The sequence below is a fragment of the Stegastes partitus genome, unplaced genomic scaffold (genome assembly GCF_000690725.1).
Source record: "Stegastes partitus isolate 25-593 unplaced genomic scaffold, Stegastes_partitus-1.0.2 Scaffold227, whole genome shotgun sequence".
Lineage (NCBI taxonomy): Eukaryota > Metazoa > Chordata > Actinopteri > Pomacentridae > Stegastes > Stegastes partitus.
Genome location: NW_007577958.1, coordinates 520,061 through 538,011, shown reverse-complemented (window position 1 = coordinate 538,011; position 17,951 = coordinate 520,061). Strand labels below are relative to the sequence as shown.

Below are 17,951 nucleotides of genomic sequence, written 5' to 3'. Positions count from 1 at the left end.
AACTAATATTCTGTCTTTTATCACTGGAGAACTCGGGTAAACATATGCGAAAACATGATATGGCTTACAGTGTAATAACTGACAAACTGGAAAAATAGTTGGGAGCACAGAAGTACACACCATTTGAAAATTAGACGAATCTAGTGTAAAAGAGAAAAAAAATAAGCAATCATGGGTACACAGAAAGAAACAAAAGAACGAGAAAGTGGTAGAATTTCTTTTTTAAAAAAAAAGAAGAGGGAAGGCAGAGTTCAAATCCCAGGCATGAGAGTGAGGTGGGAGAGTTGGTGGAGAGTGAGTGGAGGGGGTGCTGCCTGTGGGAGTGCTGAGGAGTCAGTGATAATTAGCTCAATTAGTGACAAAGGCAGTGTAATAAATACCGACTTAGTGTCTGGGTCCCTGCTGGCCTCTCCCTGCGCAGCCTGCGATGTGGCCCTGGCCTGACGGACAATTCATTAAACTGACAAAATACCCCACCGTCCAGGCGTGACGCAGCGAGTTAGCCCCCTACAGGCCCAGCTCATTGTTCTAATTGTCTGGGCTGGAGTCACTTTGTGGCCGCCTCCTCTTTCACCCACCCCGCCTTCACACTCTGCCTTCAGAAAACCCATGGAGTTAATGCCCCTACCTTACTCTGCAAGTAGGTGATCGGCAGGTTGGAAAAAAAAAAAACAGTAAGAGTTCCTTGGGGTGGGGTTGCTGGTGGGGGAAGCAGTGGGATTAGCGAATGGAGGTTGCCTGGGAGTGCTGGGAGCAGCACTGATCGGAATGTAGGAGAGATGAGTCCAGAAGCTCGGATGCGGGACAAAGCGAGAGTTAATAAGGAAAGATTGAAGGGGCTGGCGACAATGGGCCGCCACCCGAGTCGAGATGAAATTGCTTCCGAGGATTATTGGGAGAGGGTGTGAGCGTTGTAGGGTTTTTGTGTGAGTACGAGTTTGGTTGGGCATTTGTGTGTTTGTGCTTCAGTGTGTGTGCAGGGGCAGGGGGAGTGCTGGATTGATGGCTGCCCCTCTGGTTGGGGAGCAGGGGACCAAGGGAGGCTAACCGGCTGTTCCCACAGTCTGTTCTGCTGCAGCCACCTTTGACACACGGGGCTGCCAGGCGGCAAGCAGGCAGCCATGGTGAGAAGGGCACAAACAAAAACAACAGCTCCGCTACACAAAAGTCACCCTCCATGGAAGGCCAGTGGAGAAGCGCAGACTGGAGTTGCCGATGTGAGGAGGGTTAGAGGGAAGGAGGGCAGCAAAGTGTGACAGCAAGGATAAGAAAAGAAATAGAGACAGTGCAAAATTGTATGGCTGAGTCCCACTTCGGTTTTGGATCCTACTAGCTGCTGTTATCTTGAGATAGTAAGACATCGACATCAAGTCGCAGCTTGATCATGATCAGGAAATGTACTGTATCACATTTGTAGTTCTTTTATACTTTCTGTCAAAATAAATTCCTTTTTATCAGGAAACAAATAATAACTTTTCGTTAAAGGGTGTAACAGGGTAAAAGGTTAACGGAGCAATTTTGTCATTTAAGTAACTTGACAAGAAGAAATTTAGCCACATTGCCTATGATTGGCCTCAGAACGACTGCGTCATCTAAAAAAGGTGTTCAACATACAAGTCTGAGCATGGAAATGGTTTTCACTTGCACAGATTGTTCTCCTTACACTAATGTGGCAAACAGGTCAATCAGCAGGAAAGATGCAGAGATGATGATATGGCACAGTTAAGGCACAGCAGCTTCACATTAAAATTCCTGCTAAATTGTTAAAAATGTCTGCCTGTTGGGTGGAGATGACTTTAATTTGAAGGGCGTACGATAAAGAATTTAGAATCGGGTTTGGGTCACAGCACTGAATGACAGCCTGCTTACAATGGTTGTGATGGACAATGTGGCATGGCATGGGTCTGGCGCACAATACTGATTATTTGATTTCCGTGCTGACCCAATATTTCATTGTAATGCTCGCGTTCGATGGGCCAAGCACCAATTAATTGGGGTATTGTTTTTACAGGAACACCCTCGTAAAGCTTGTGTAATAATGAGAAGCATTTGTTTGGTGCCATCAAGTGACCACAGGGCTATTATGTAATAAGAGATGCATTTACTGCCTCTTCCCTCACATATTACATCAAGAACCATAATCAACCAAACCTCACCTAAAGTTACATAAAACCACCAAGTGGATTAATAGCAGTCAATCTGGTGGGTCAGATTTACTCAAATTCAATTCATTTCTAGGAAACTGGAAAAAAAAAAAACATCACTGTGTTTATATCAAAGTTTGTGCACATACTCAAACCAGTGTGTGTATGTGTGTGTGTGTGTGTAAGAGTGTGTGTGGGTGTGTGGATGGCAGCTGGGAGGCAGACACGGTCCAGGAGAATCATCCCCTAGCAACTGACCTTTTCGGCAGATGGCAGTTCCAGAGTAACAGCCACCCAGCATCACAATGGCCGTGGCCTCCTAACATCTCCATCACTTCATCATCTACTGGCCTGCCACAACCTGTCACACAGGAGAGAGGGAAGGTTACATTCAGCCACGCGAATGGACACATATAAACACGAGTGTCCCCTCTTTTTTTTTTAAACAAATCCTCTTGCTTCAAGTCCAGGACATTCCAAAACATCAGTCTGTGTTCTGTTGTTTCCATGTTTCCCGGGTGTGCAGCAGGCCAGTGGTAGGGATGAGAGGAGGACTGATTTAGGAGAGACACACCGGACGCTCGCTGCTGTCCGCAAACCTTCAGACACTTTGAAACCACTGTTTTCCATTGTTGGGTTTTCTGCACATAGTGAAGCAGGGTGGGAATGTGGAGAGACCACTTGACCATGGTGAGCAATCAGTATGATGTCTGTGGTCAGGCTCTGTGCCCCTATGGAGCGAGATGGAGAGCAAGGCCTGCAGTTAAGCTGGGAGGGATAAAACTTTGCTGTGTCTGTGCATGCATGTGTGAGTGCTCTTCCCAAGTGGATAAAAATGTTCTCAATTGTAGCCTGCTGCATGTAAATCTGCAAGGGATGATAACATATTTTAACTTATCAACACCCCCACCCCTCTACACACACACACACACGCACACACACACAGACACACACACACGCGCGCAGCATGACCTCTGGATTGTCTTGGCCTGATATCCTCCTTTCTGTTGGCCCATTTTTTGTTGATATTAAATACTTTTCCCAACCTCAAAACTGCTGGGATAAACACCTCATCACCATGAAACATCACCTCTAGCTAAACACCTTAAAGTGGTTCTCAGTTCATTGCAAACACTGGATGGCCAGCTTTAGGTATCATTTGACATGAGATTTGGAATGCACAGGCAATAATTTGGTTAGAACGATTATCTACCAAGAAAAAGCAAAACTCCTCAGTTACACATCTGTGAATGGTTAACCTGGAAAGACCAGACAAGTGACAACAAACAGATATAGTGCCATGTCAGAACGGGTTCCACTGGGATTAAGTGTTTTAGATGGAAAAGTGTGCGTCAGAGTGCGACTTTAAACCGCTATGTATTCTAAGGGAGACGATATGCTAGCAAACACTGCAAGACCTCCTGTAAACAGAGCTGTAATGATAGGGAAAGACTTTGGGCAAGGACAACCAACAGTAGAATATGTTTACAGACATCTGACAATGTATGGGTACAGCATAGCAACGTTTCAGCTCTGCAATCCACACGAAATATGAGCGCAAACTGCGGTGGAACCCATGCGACACAACGTAAGCCCGTGCATAATTTCACCTGTCAGCAGGGATGAAGCCTGCATTTATTCAAATCAAACAGACATTATAAATTGCAGCAATATGTGTCTGGCGATGCTGAGTGTGAACACTTCTCCTGAACTGAATGTATCTTTGTAAAACTGTCTAAAACAGGATTTAAATGTATTCTGTGTTTAAATCAAACAACGAATCGTTTTTTTACTTGCCTAATTGTTTGTGCTGCCCAATGAAATATGACCAACCACAGCAGGTCAAAATGACTTTACCTGCTTTGCACTTTACCAGGAAAAATGGCTGTGATCGTTTAATTATCAGTTGGCCATTCCCTGGACCACAACACAACACCTTTAAACCAATAAACAGCACTGTGAAATTTCTGCTAGCATGTGGTAATCATCTCTAATCTGCATCTGTAATGCTGCTGGAAACAAAAAGGAGAAATACTCCGTTTTTGGTTTTAATTAAAAGCTGTGTTTTACAGCGACAGTGGGTGAGGGCTCAGCACTGACACAGCAGTAGAGGAATGTTTATTTGCTGCAGTTTAGGAGCTGAGTGGCTTGCAGGAACTATGACACATTCCTGTGTCACTGGCTCTCTGACTCGCAGACACACTTTTGCATTCACACACTGGCGCCCCATGTGTTAGTTCACAGTTACACAGACATACACAACTATTTCCTTCAATCGTGTCCTACACACATCCACAAAATGTGGCACCTCTGGATTCTGAAAGCATGCCTGAACTGTATGCTCATTCATGGTGACTTACTGTGACATGACTTACTAGGCTTAATACTTCCCCTGTGTGTCAAAGTGTGTGTGTGTGTGGCAGTTAAACCGTGACTTGAAAATGAATTATTCACTCCTTACTTCAGCACTACAGGGACCCCTGCCCACAAAGCGCACTAGCATGTATGTGTTTGTGAGCTAATACGTACATGGGATCACTTGCATGTCTGTGTGGCTGGCTGAGTGAGCACACCTCTCCATCTTTCCCTCTGCAGTCCTATCCATTATCCCCAGCATCTGGCAGCCAAAGCCAGTAAAGAAGACATTTCTCTTGGCAAGTGTTTTTAAAGGCAGTGACACAGGGGACAGCCAACCACAGGAGCCACACATCTTCCAATCTACATGCATACTGAGAACTGCTTGCATAAGAGAACCGCCCCAGTCTCAGTCTCTTGCTCTCTCTCAAAACACACGCAATTTCTTTCTAAGTCCCACTCACACTTACTTATACACATACACACACACAAGATATTGCTCCCACCCGCCCTTGTCGCTCTGCAATATACTCACCCAGGCTTTGAGGCCTAATCACTTCCAGAACCAAAGCTATCCTACAAAATGTGCCAGCAACCTCTCAATACATTTTGCACCCTAAAAAGTTCCTTCTGGCCCCTATATAAATATTGTTATTGTTGTCTTGTGTAATACGTAGGCCAATAGGGTGGACATACGATGCAAAAGCTGCAAGTGCTCCGTTTTCATGTAGTTATTGCATGTTTTTTGGGGTAATCAATGTCCATAGTGCAAAAACAAAGACAGAAAATTGCTCTGTAAATGTCATCATTTGGGATAAAAGCGCCATGAACTCACAACATTGTCTTACAGATGAGAACACTACAAGATTAATTACACCCCGAGTGCACCTGAATGTGCCCCTGGCCGACACTCAGCTGCTGAATAATAAACACATTCTTTGTATGATTGAAATGGCACAATAAGTGGATTAATTAATACCATCTTGTAGCCCAAAGTACAGCTGCAGTGAGCAGCTTCTCAGAACGGCAAGCACATGGGAAGACGTCTTTGTCTTACTTGGCTGCTAGTCATAATGTTTTCGAGCATCTGGATAATCTAAAACACAAATGGGTGTGTAAGGCTGATAGAATAATTGTCCTGATTTTGATAGGCTACCAGCTACACATCTGTCTAGCAGCCAGAACCGTTCCATCATAAATCTTTTGGGACAAAGACACAACTTTTGGAGAACTGTGGGAAGGCAGATGCAAGTCGATGTATAAATTTCAACAAGTGATCACCTATGTTAGCACAGCAGGAGTCTAGGGCTCGTTTAGGGAGCCTCCTTTCATGTCTGTGGTGTACTTCTGTCCTCTTCCTTGTTTGGCTTCATCTTCAAGGTTGTACAACATCTGGCACGTTCCTCTGAGGTGAGACCCTGGAGAAGAAATTATAAGAATAGGTTTTCTTTATACATTCTGTAAGGTCTTCACCTTACTATGTGAAGGGCTTTGAGGTGACATATGTTGTGAATTGGCACTATTTGCATATAATTGATTTTAAGGATAGATTGTTTTTTCCATTTGGGAAAATAAACTTTTCACCTAATCACTAACCTAAGTGTTTATGAGGTTTTTTTTTGAGGAGAGGTGCACCATACACACCACAGAAAGCCCAGCCATTATTGTAATCCAGAAACATGTTGGTTCTGTTGAGACAAAAACCCAAACTGATGAGCCTAAATGCCTTCCCTCACAGACTGAGGAGCTGCCTTAAGACAGCGCTGCGGGCACAAAACACTCTTTTCTCCTGATGTCAGTGTCAATGAGCGGTGCTGACATGGCTGGAAATTGTAAAAGGCCGCCATCTTATGGCTAAAGATTCAAATTACAACCTTGAAGCACTTGAACAAAACATTATTCTAGATAAATGCGCACAGAACGGGGCGAAAATTGGTGCAGGTACGATGGATTTTAAGTTAGCTATTAGCAAACAAACCGAACTGTTAGCTAAAGTCCTGATAGCAATAACCAAAACAAGCTTCGGATAATACAAAATTAACTCATAGGAAGACTTATTTGGCTGTATTATCTTTACGTTATCCTCTACAACTTTTTAAAACAACGACAAAAACTCAGTTCTAAAAGTAAAAGGTACCTGAGGCTTTGAGCTAGCTCCCCTGGTGACTGCAGCAGCACCGGGCAGGTTGGCTAACGGAATTTACAGCGACACCGGACCGGAAGTTGCTTTAAGAGGAAACAGTACAGGTCAACAGGTAAACGTTTAACTAACTAATCATCTACACCTCACTATTGAACTTCCGCAATTGATTACTTACAATAAGATCTTTTTTTTTTTTTTTGTATTACAGGTTTTCAGAAGTTGTATGCTCAAATATACAAATGAGGTATTATCTATTTAAATATGCTCTAATTTGCATATATTTCCAAAACATAGAATGAAGCGTTGGCTTAAGCCAGGTTGAATTTTTTTTTAAAGAGTTAAAAGGTGCTTTTTAAAAAAAAAATAGAGATGAATATGATATTTATTTTTATTTTTAAATTTAATTACATTTTTTATTTACCACAATATGGGTCATTCCAGAATTGGAGGACATTTTACGTCCCAGCCAAGAAACTTCATACAATCCATGAACATAATATTAAAGCATGCAGTTTTTGAGTAAACTGTACTAGTCCTGAGACCAAATTTAAATAAACTGGGAGAAAATGTTGATTCAAAATAGTTTTTAAGATACCAAATATGTCGGGAGTACCCCCTAAAATGCAAATTTCTGTTGTCCCAGCCCCGTGTTGACCAAGTTGAATCTCAAATAAAACTATTAAATTACATTTTACATTTGTTTTTGGTTGTAGTATTTTGTCAATAGATGTCTCTTGTAATTGTGGAAACATTTGTTTTAATCAACAAAATGTTTTGAATATTAATTATTATCTATGTCCCACTACATGCATGCAACCCTGTTACCCTGACATTTATAGCATAGAAGAAGAAAACAGTGAGTCACATGACACAATGGAATTAACATCATCAAACAGTTTCCCAACAGCATGGGTAGAGCAAAGGTATGTCCTCTCTTCTATTTTTCATATTTTTGTAACATTGTCAGCCTGACTTGAACGTCTCGCTCTACCTCATGCAACCCTGTTACGCAAATTATCAAGATAAAACAAATGCTTTTTTTTAATTTTTAATTTATAAATTTACTTTAGTAAGTTTGTCCTTTTGGTCAGTAGTAACACCGAACTAAACAGCAAGTTTCTAGTCCTGAGAAAAAGTTAACATTAGTATGAATTTGCAACCCTGTTACTGTGATTGGTCACTTTTTCTGGAGGGAGGATCTCCATTGGTATCCCTTTGAAGATAGGCTGACCATCATTCCTCCATCAAAGTCTGTTCCCTCACCCTACATGGCCATTGCAAGAGACATGTGGAATACATGAAGTATGAATCTGAATATGAGAAGATAGATGTTCTAAAGCAGATAGCAAGTTTTCAAGCAGCTATGTGTAAACGTGATTCTGTTAATAAGCTCGGTATCCAGCTGTCAAAGTTAATGTGAATGTTCCAAAATCAGTGTTCTAAACCAGATGGCAGTTTTCACCCACGTGTTAGGGGAATTTGTTTCGAAGCCTGGTGTTTTAGATTGGACGCACCCATTTTCACGTTCCCTTTTGGACCTTGGCTGTGGAAATGTGACCAGTTCTACTTGGCCATAACCAGTGTTTACAAAGCGTGCACCAATATTTTCTGTTTGTTTGTTTGAGGCAAAGTAGCAATTGTTTTCATTTTGTTTTTTTATTGGGGGAAATAGTGCAGACAGCATATGTTCATGTTAAATGAAAGTCAAATAATATTTCTGTGGTCTTGAGCATCTATTTGACACATTTACATGATGATCTATAATCAAAAGTGATGTAGCTATTCAACCCTGTGACTTGACACCCCCCCGTTACTCTAATTTCAATGCCGTTACCATATCGTTTTAGTAAAAAAATAATCATAAATTAATTTCTCGGCTCACAAGGGTTTGACCTATTGACCTTTAAAGAGTTTAAGTAATTATGTACATAATGTATTAGAGCAAATGCTTGAAAGTAAATACTGAAATAAGTAAAGTGAAACCTGCCAATATTAAAAAGTTGGGAAGGGTAGATTTCAAAGTTACTTAATTTAAATGAAGTCATATCTGAAATCAAACGGTCATTCTGTCATAATGTTACTTTATGTACCTAATGGTAACGGAATTATAGTTAAAAAATAATTTAATCTACTTTTTTCAGGTACCTGAATGTTGGTAACAAGGTGGCGCCAAATATAGCAAATAACAATTAAAACAATATGCCTTTGATCGCTGAGACGAGCCAATCAAGCTTTTTACAGTTGATTACCTATTATTGATGAATACATAACAGAAAATTGAAAAAGAGGTTTATTTTTAAAAATGTTTGAAGCCCAAATGTCCTTCTGGAATGACCCACATACTGTTAATGGTGTGTGTGTGTGTGTGTGTGTGTGTGTGTGTGTGTGTGTNTGACGTATGAACAAACTCCTCTGTAACAATCTTCAAAATATAGATCGGAATAAAAGGGAAGGTTTATGTAAGTGCTACTTTGGCTGTAATATGAGGGGTGGGGGGGGGGCACATTTTGCAAGAACAGCTTGATTTTAATTGAAATCTTCATCCAAAAATAGTTAAGTCAAGTCATACAAGTCATATTTATGTATAAAGCAAATTTAAAAGCCATAGGAGTCGTACCAAAGTGCTGTACAGTTTGGAAAGGAAAATAAATAAACAAATAAAATAAGAAAACAGTGAATTAGAGACAAAACTTATCAAAATGAATAAAATAATAGAAAAAATAACAATACAACACAATAGTCGATGAAGTCAGGGGGTCTACTTACATCTAACGGCAACAAAAACAGTCTTAAGCAGCGATTTTTAAGTTTTTACAGACTGAGCAGTTTTAACATGGAAAGGTAAACTGTTCCAGAGATGAATAACAGCTACTGTGAAGGATTGATCGCCTCTGTTCTTAAGCCTGGATCTTGGAACCTTCAGGAGCATCTGGTTTGTCAACCTCAGTGCTTTAACTGAGGTATGAAGGTCGAGGAGCCCTGCTAAGTACACAACATGTACTAAAATAAACTCCTAAATGTGTATGTTGGATGTTTTCTTTCCACAAGTCCAAATCACACCATATAGAGGCAAAAAAAAAAGCTCATAATCTCTGCATGAGAAAAGATGCAGTGTCTCTCCTCAGAGGTCGCCTACCACATCCTGGGTGCATCAATTTAAAGCAGGCTGTTAATACAATTAGTTTATTAAATTGGTCTTAAGTATAGTCACTCAGAGAGCAGATTAAATTGACAAAACAATCTTGTCAAAGGTCAAATGTTAATTGAAATCAGTTAGTTAATAAATGAGCAGATTTCAGCTGCAGTCTTTAATAATAATAACATTACTGACAAATTTTTAAAAAATGTGACCTATTATTCACTGACGGATAGATTACACACATGTCAAGGCTCTGACAACGAATACAACACAGTGGTAAGAGCGGAAGGCTGTGGAAAGCATTGACTACGTCAGTAGAAATACGGTATTAAAAAGACCGAGCTTGCGTTGGAAGACAGTCTGCTACAGTGGTTTGGTGATGTGCTGTAAATTAGGTAAAAACGTGCTGCCTGAAAGCTTCCTGTTGAGGACAGGTGGCATTTCTTTGTAAATTCACAACTCAAACTCAGCATATTCACACAGGGATTGCAAACAGATTATTTCCTCAGAAATGTAAAAGCTGCACATACCACAAGTACGCAATGTTTTTCAAGTTGTGCCAAGTTCTCAAATTAGCAAAAATAATCTCATGAGCATCGCATTGCTTCACAGAGGCTTGTTCGTATTAAACAATTCACGGCGACCATTTGCAAAGGCAATTAAAAATGACATTAGATGAGGATGTTCGTGTTGTATCTGTGTAATCTGTTTACACCGGTGCTGCAGATTAGTAGAGATTAGCGGTGGCTTCACTGACAAGTGGTTTTGAGTTGCACTAGTATAAATTCAAACGGATTGTACAGCTCTCAGTCTTCACTGTTCGACACACAATGCTTAGCCTGTTTGCCTCCTTCAGGGTGGCGATGGGCGCACTGACAAAGTAAGAAACAACACTCTGTCTAGACACAATCTGCTTTATATAGACAAGGATTTGGTAGTTTCTACATAGAACTGGCTTCATTCATTGTGTTTAAATAAACCAGAGCTATAGTTATAACAGTTCTGTGTGAAAATACTGCCGTGACAGATATTCTGAATTTCAAATAAGGAAATTTCTAAATCAACAAAACAGTTGTCTATCACCTTTACCAGTTCTATGAAAACCTCAAGAAAGTCAAGAATTAGTTCCGAAGTTAATTTATTTTCAGCCCTCCACACTGCTCATTTATTCATCCGCAGATAAAGCGATTTTTTTGCACACATGACTCTTATCTGTGCTTTTGAATGTTGCCGTTAACTGTACAGTTTGTCTGTATTTATGTACTTTTTGCACCTGGAATTTGTATGTAGGAGCAGTGAAGACAGATGTTGCACTTCAGAAAGACAGAAAAGGTCAAAATAACCTGCAAAAAAGTAGAACAAAGGTATGTCATGTGGGCCAAAAGGTCACATGCGAACAGAGCAGTACAGTTTCAGGTTCGGCCTATACCTGAAAGTCTGAAAGCATTCACTATGGAAACATGTATTTTTTTCAGATTTATCACAATTACATACTTGTGTATATATTTGATGCTTATGTGCTTTTTAAAAACACCAAATGGATTTCAGAACTGCTAATTTACGCTCATGAAATATTTTTTAAAAGAGAGAGAAATAGCGTGCGATGATGTCGGTGCTTACTTCACCGTTTTACACAGACGTAATACTAACAAATAATTGTTTGGCATTTCTGTGCTACTTCTTCCAGTTCAAAAGCCTTAAACTATCAGTTTTTTATACAATAATTCTAAGGATAGAAATGCTAAACAAATAATATTATGGCCACAAGCTGAAGAGCTGCTTGTCCCATATATATATATATTTATATCTATTTTTAGTTGTAGCTGATTTTTTTCAGCCACTCTATTAAGCTACATCATTAGATATGCTTCCTGTAGTAGACCTTTACATTATTACTGTAAGGTCAAAATGTTAAAATATGTGTGCTATGTGCAGCAGATACTTCAGTTCAAAATGTAGTACTGAATATTTACAATTATGGGTGTTTTTCTTTACTCTCCTGGGGTTCTCATATGCAGGCAGTAACGTAATAAACCTTTCTCCTATTGCTAACTAAACATGCCATAGATCTTAGAATGTGATATCTACAGATGGGTACAGTGGTGTAAAATAAAAAATTTAAAAGAAAGATGTCAAAGCGTGATGGATCAGTGTATCTGTAGCGTAATGCCCCCACGAGTCCCCGTGAAGCCTTTATGTTATTTTCTGTGAAATATTATACGTAAACATCTTAACTCTCCTCTTTATGCGTTTGAATTGGCACAAAGGAGAAAGCGAGACGGTCTTTATTTTGTTGTGTGCGATAAATAAGCACGCGGATGCTTTTATAGTCAAACTAGAGAAAATGACTTTTACAATAAATGTAACTTTATTGACAGTAAAAAGTTTTGAGAATATCGAGGGGCACGCATTTGTAACTGCAAGAACATCTCGGAAAGCAACATGACTTTTTTTTTTTTTTGAAATAATGAGGCAGTTGTACATCTTTAACTTTGAGGTAAAGTGTTTTGTCGTGTTACATCATTCACAAAATATCGTATAACATTGAGTCCACACAAGGAGACAAAAACCCATGCCTCATTTTCACTTCTTCAAATTACTTCACATTTCAAAAAAATAATTCACAATTCAGGTAAAAGCAGAAAATGACAAGCACACATGCTATATTCCATTCACACACACATTTCTCTACTTATCAAACCAAGTGCATTTTTAGATTACTTTTTTTCTCAAACGGTTTCAAGTACATTTTGCCTGCTATTAAAGGAAATCAAGTTAAAACTATGAAGCAGCAAACCAACAATAACAAGTAAGAATACTGAGTTTGGTCTCATTCATGTTCCCAATATTAACATTGTCAGATAACTCACCGTACTGTAGCAATAAGGTATTTGGGTGCTATAAAGAAGCAGGAGGTAACATTTCATGGACTTGAGGAATATGCTGGATAAGATTTGGAATATAGCTGATTAAATACACCAAGGCTGAAACAAACAACACTAAATAGATAATCACAAGTGATAACTGAACAGTTTCAAACTGATTTGTTGTTAATTAATTTTTAAATAATTCCTTAATTCACTTACATCATGGAAATCGTTTAAAACCTCAGCCTCAACCGCCGAGTGCAAAACCACAAAAGAATCGTTTTTAGATTGAACTGATGTTTAATTCTCAGTCACACATTGCAGCAAACTCGAGTGCAGACCGCGGAACCCGGCTCCGTTAAAAACACACTGGTGTCGCAAATTAGATGATCAGTTATTGTGAGTATTATGCGATTTATCAGTGCAGTAGAACAATCACAGAAAAACATTTGTAAAGCCATCAAGTGCTTCAGCAAAGATGTTCATATATAAGCAGGGAACCAAAAAGTGCAATCCTGTATAGGTATAGCACCCTGGGCCATCTCAGTCAGGCTCTTAATATACATGACATGGCTCATGGTCTGATCTGCACCAGTACTCTAAGGCTCACTTTAAAATCCAAAAAAAAACCTATTTCAGAGTTGAGCCCTGAACTCCCATTTCACCCTCAGGAGCGATTTCAACTTCATTTCCTCCATGATTTTGCTTTGTCCTGAATATTCTCTCTTCTAAGCTGACTTCACACACTGTTAAACCAAGCTGTAAACATTATGTATTCATACAGCAGCGTACTACTGTAGGAGTTAAGGCAATCCATTTCTGTGCTTCGTCTGTGACAAAAGCTCCTCCCCGACCCAGAGGCACAAAGCTCTCAGTGCATATTAAGCTTACCTGACACACTACACAAAATACCCTCCTCAGCCACAAAAGCAAAGCTCTTAGTGCACGCTAAGCGATATAATTCTTAAAATGTTCATGCCATGCTTATCTTACTGCATGTGCGCATGATCTCCTAAAAGTGCGAACTACTCAAAAACACTTAGGAAAAGATGGCTAGTCACGATTTTTGAGCACCAGTCCCCCCCCTCTACCCCCCCACCCCCTTTTTTTTCCAGTTAAGAGGAAATCCCCAAAGAAGGCACTTTTGAAGCAAAACCAGTAGTTTTGCTAAATGATTTGATAAAGGAGTGCAATCAATCATAGAATGTAATTTGCCTCCACTAAACTTTAACTGGTGCAGTGAAAAGATTCTCCTCTCACATCTGACTTAGAATAATAAATATCCTCGTATTAAAATTACAAATCTTTTACTTATACTAGGGATTTAAAGCAACTGATCTGGTGCAGAACAAACGTGAGCCCACAACTTTTGAGAGCAGCAGTCACCTCTCCTCACACAGCCAACCGTTCCCCTCTCCTCAGCCCACCTGGTGCTCTCCACGGCTGATGTGGGATGAGAACTCGTAGCGGTCCTGGCTGCGGTGGCCACAGATGTTGCACTCGAATGGCTGGCGGAAGCCGTGACAGCCCATGTGGATGGTGAACATGACATGGTCCAGAAAGAGGATGCGGCAGTGCCGGCAGTGGAAGGAGCGCACAGGTCTACCATCCCTGTCTAACACCTGCACAGTGTCCCTGGAAGTGAGGGGTGAACCAGGGTTCCTCTTTACTACGGTGGGGGGCACAGGACATCCTCTCTCCCACTCTGCGTCCAAGTCTTTGGCCTGGCTGGGGCTGGAAGTGGGATGGCTGCGGGGCAGTGTTGGGGTTTGGTAGTGGAGGTGGTGGTTGTTGGAGGTACTTGTCGGGGCTGTAGCCCTTGTGCTCTGCTCTTCTGCTGTGCTCTCTGTGTCTGTGGAGTCGGGACAGCCGTTGGGTGAGGTGGTTTGGCTGTGTGCTGAGGGCTGGTCCTCACGGCCTTCGCCTGCTTCCCGTCCGGTCAGGCCAAGAGACATTGTTGCCAGCCCACCTCCGCTATGGGCTCGGGGGCCCTGAGGAGTCACGTTGCTGTTGATGGAGCCCATAACTGTGCGGAGCTCAGACAGGAAGGCAGGATGGAGCTGAGGCAGTGCAGGCGACTCGTGGTTCTCGCCTTTGCCCCTCGCGCAGTGGAGATGTGAGCTAGCCAGCCCAGCTGAGTCCCCAGCAGACTGAGAGCTCATGAGGTCCCCCTCCTTCTCCGAGCCAGAGGACAATTCATAAGGTGCTTCAGGTGGCTCAAGGTGCATGTGCGTTTCACCTATGAAAAGGACATAGCAGTGATATGAAACAATTAAAATGTGTCCCCTGGATTGACTACATTTGATCCATCTGGCGATTGTCACAGAGTGTCTCTAAACTGGTACAGCAATGTTAACATCTGGCTGACTTCCACTGCAAGGCAGCTGATATATAAAGTCTTGTTGTAGACATAAAACTGAGATATAAAATATAATGTGTTGGGTAAAACGGATTTCTACACTTACACAAAAATCAATAAAATTACTTTATTTGAAAACAAAAACTCACCCAAAAACTTCTGTGGTGTTGACCTCTTACGTTTGGTGATACTAATAGCCAGTCTGTCCACAAACTGGATTTTTTCATTGGATGGCTGAAGTGCAGGTTTTGTAATTGTCTCCATATTTACTGATTCCTCACCTACAAAAAGAAAACCCCAGTCAAACATCAGCATACAGACGGATTACATGTTTACAACCGACAATGTGCATGAGCTCGGACTATTGTGTACAATATTAGTGAGTTTGTGTGATGCGTTACCCTGTGCTGTCTGCGTGTTGACGGCTGTCTGGTGATCCAGAGTCTTCAGATAACTATGGCAGCGCTCCAGATGTTCCTCCAGTGTGCTCTGTTGTTTGTAGCTGCGGCTACAGTAGCTGCACTTGAAAGGCTTTCCCACTGTCGGAGAAGAAACTGCAATCCAGAGAAAAATATTTCTTATTATTGATTTCTGTCAAGAGAGACTAAATGGATTAAAAAAAAATAAAAATCTGACACAATAGATTTTCTTCTTCTTGAAAATTAGCATATATACTGTAAAGACTATTTATTTGTTTATGGGAGGGGATTTTTATTAAAAAATAGAACGGATTTCCCCCTTGATTAGCAATTCCTGAAATTGACCTACGTAGCTTGACAGTTACGAGTGAAAAACGCCTAACCATTGACCGCAACGTTCCACCTTAGTAAGCTATCGGAAACACCGACGTCATTTCGCTGAAATCCAGTTTGCAGTAATCTTTTCTTCGAAAATGAACCTGTGCGACCCGATGAGATCCACTACCACTACTGTACCAAGACTGTATATGAGCACCTGCTTGTTGAAAAATTGACAGCACCAGCAGGATTTCCTGTTTTTGAAAATGTTAAATGTCATATTTTGTCATGTGTGTGACAGAACTTTGTGGTGAATAAGACCTACTTCCTCTGAGCTTCACAGAAGGAGGAAAGGACCATTCTAATGAATCCCCACTTTTACTGTTTACCTCTGTTTCACACATTACACCTAATCATGATAATATAGAATAGAATTGTTTTGTTACACCTATATGCATCAAGCACATGAAAAATCTCCTCATTGAATAAGTTTGATGGGTTAGGTACTGTTGTATTACACCTAAAGCCCAGATAGCAATCAGTTCTTAGCTGATTTGGGCTTTTAACCACCAGCGTGAGCCAGCCACATTGTATGTGGTGTGAGCCTAAGTGATTCTAGATGAGTATGTAGCACCTGACAGTTATGCTGTATATAAGCCAAGAACATCGGCATATTCTGGGCTAGAACAAACACAAACATGTGGCACAGCTTTTTGGCAGAAAAATTTTTCTATCTGGGATCTCTGATTTACCTGCATGTGTGCGTAGATGTCCAGCCAGGGCATCTCTCCGACGGCAAGCATAGTTGCAAATGGGACATTTGAAAGGCTTCTCTCCTGAATGCAACTTTATGTGACGCAGTAGGTTCCCCTTCTGGGTGAAGGAAGCTCCACACTGGTTACACTGGAATGGCCGCTCACCTATGAAACGCGTGGATTTTTGCTGAATTTCTGCGATAAATCATTTTACATACTGTCTTTATTTTTTGGACATTTAGGCTGATAATACATGTTGTCTGTAAAATTTGAATTGTCTTGCGGGCTTGTTCTCACCTGTGTGGCTACGCTTGTGCACCATCAGCACATTGGGTCCAATGCAGATCATCCCGCACACCTCACACTGGAGCTTCCCATTAGGCAGTCGGATGGGTCCGGGTGAAGCAGAGTTTGGACTGGCCATCTCATTGTAGATGTTTGCTCTGTCTCTTCCAGCCCCAGCAAACTCTGCAGTCCCTTCTTCCATGGGGTCACCCCTGTCATCTTTCCCGCTATCGGCCCTCGCAGCATCTTTGTTCTCTGGCTGTGGAGCACCTGATGACTCATCATCGCTGCACAGCTCTACCTTGATGGAGTTTGCTTCGAACAGAGATGGAGAGAAAAGCATGTTTACTTTCATACATTATATGAATGAAGTGGTCTACACGGACCATATGGCCACAATGTAGGAAAGCAATGATAACTAACCACTAAGAGAGCGGTGTGGTGAGGACTGCTGACTGTTTGGAGATCTCACTGAAGGGCCCTGCAGCCCGCCATAAAAATCCTGTTCAGTTGATGACTCTCCTCCATTACCTGAAACACAAATATGCCCATGTTATTAAAGCAAATATTAAAGTCTGGAGGCAGTACACACAAATGTACAGGAGTGTTTCCCTTATATATAAACTTACCTTGTGCATATGAGCGTCCATTGCAGTCATCAGCATTCATTCTCTCACCAGATGCCTGCGGAAATATAATTTAAATACGGATTGTACATATTACGCTTTATAACAATAATTTCTAAAAGAAAAAAAAACAAAAAACTTTCCAAATCTTAATCACAACAAAATGCTACATCACACCTTTGACACTAATCACATAAAATATACTCAGCAGCTGTTTGTTGCTCTGAGAATAAGGCTAGAAATCAGATTCCCAGGTTTAAGCCTTCAGCTCCAAGTGTCTAATAATAAGTTCACCGCAATAAAGTAATCAAGTGAAGTCCTCTGCTATTTCTGTGTGCTGTAGATTCTTCTTCCACCGTGGCCAGCAAATGAACATGAGAGGTGCCACATTTATAGAAAGCTAATGGCCACGAGTGTTGAAGGAGGAGTTTCAACTTTGTGGGGTTGACAAAATAGCTGCATCACCTTTAACTAGGAAGACACACTGCATGCTGGATGTGAGGCTTTCCTATTATTATATTATATTATATTATATTATATT

General features: G+C 40.9%; 1 protein-coding gene across 3 annotated transcripts; it reads right to left on the bottom strand.

Moving 5' to 3' along the window:
- Window positions 1-13,805: 13,805 nt before the first annotated feature.
- On the bottom strand, window positions 13,806-17,747 carry ikzf4 (IKAROS family zinc finger 4). Of its 3 annotated transcripts, XM_008281239.1 has the most exons (8): window positions 17,588-17,747; window positions 17,414-17,468; window positions 17,208-17,315; window positions 16,797-17,099; window positions 16,497-16,664; window positions 15,409-15,561; window positions 15,157-15,288; window positions 13,806-14,887 (listed from the first exon to the last, which is right to left on the bottom strand). In XM_008281239.1, exons 2-8 carry the CDS (start codon window positions 17,451-17,453, stop codon window positions 14,067-14,069), a joined length of 1,725 nt encoding a protein of 574 aa, XP_008279461.1. In that variant the 5' UTR covers window positions 17,454-17,468; window positions 17,588-17,747; the 3' UTR covers window positions 13,806-14,066. The 3 variants fall into 3 exon arrangements, with proteins under 3 accessions (XP_008279461.1, XP_008279460.1, XP_008279462.1); XM_008281238.1 differs by having other exon boundaries at window positions 17,414-17,747; XM_008281240.1 differs by lacking the exons at window positions 17,208-17,315; window positions 17,414-17,468; window positions 17,588-17,747 and adding an exon at window positions 17,316-17,321 and having other exon boundaries at window positions 16,797-17,020.
- Window positions 17,748-17,951: the final 204 nt, after the last annotated feature.

Coding starts and splice junctions, on each gene's coding strand:
- ikzf4 (XM_008281238.1), bottom strand. CDS start 17,453: ATGAATGCTGATGACTGCAATGGACGCTCATATGCACAAG. Junction 15,289..15,408: donor CAACACGCAGACAGCACAGG/GTAACGCATCAC, acceptor TTCTTTTTGTAG/GTGAGGAATCAGTAAATATG. Junction 14,888..15,156: donor AACACCACAGAAGTTTTTGG/GTGAGTTTTTGT, acceptor TCCTTTTCATAG/GTGAAACGCACATGCACCTT.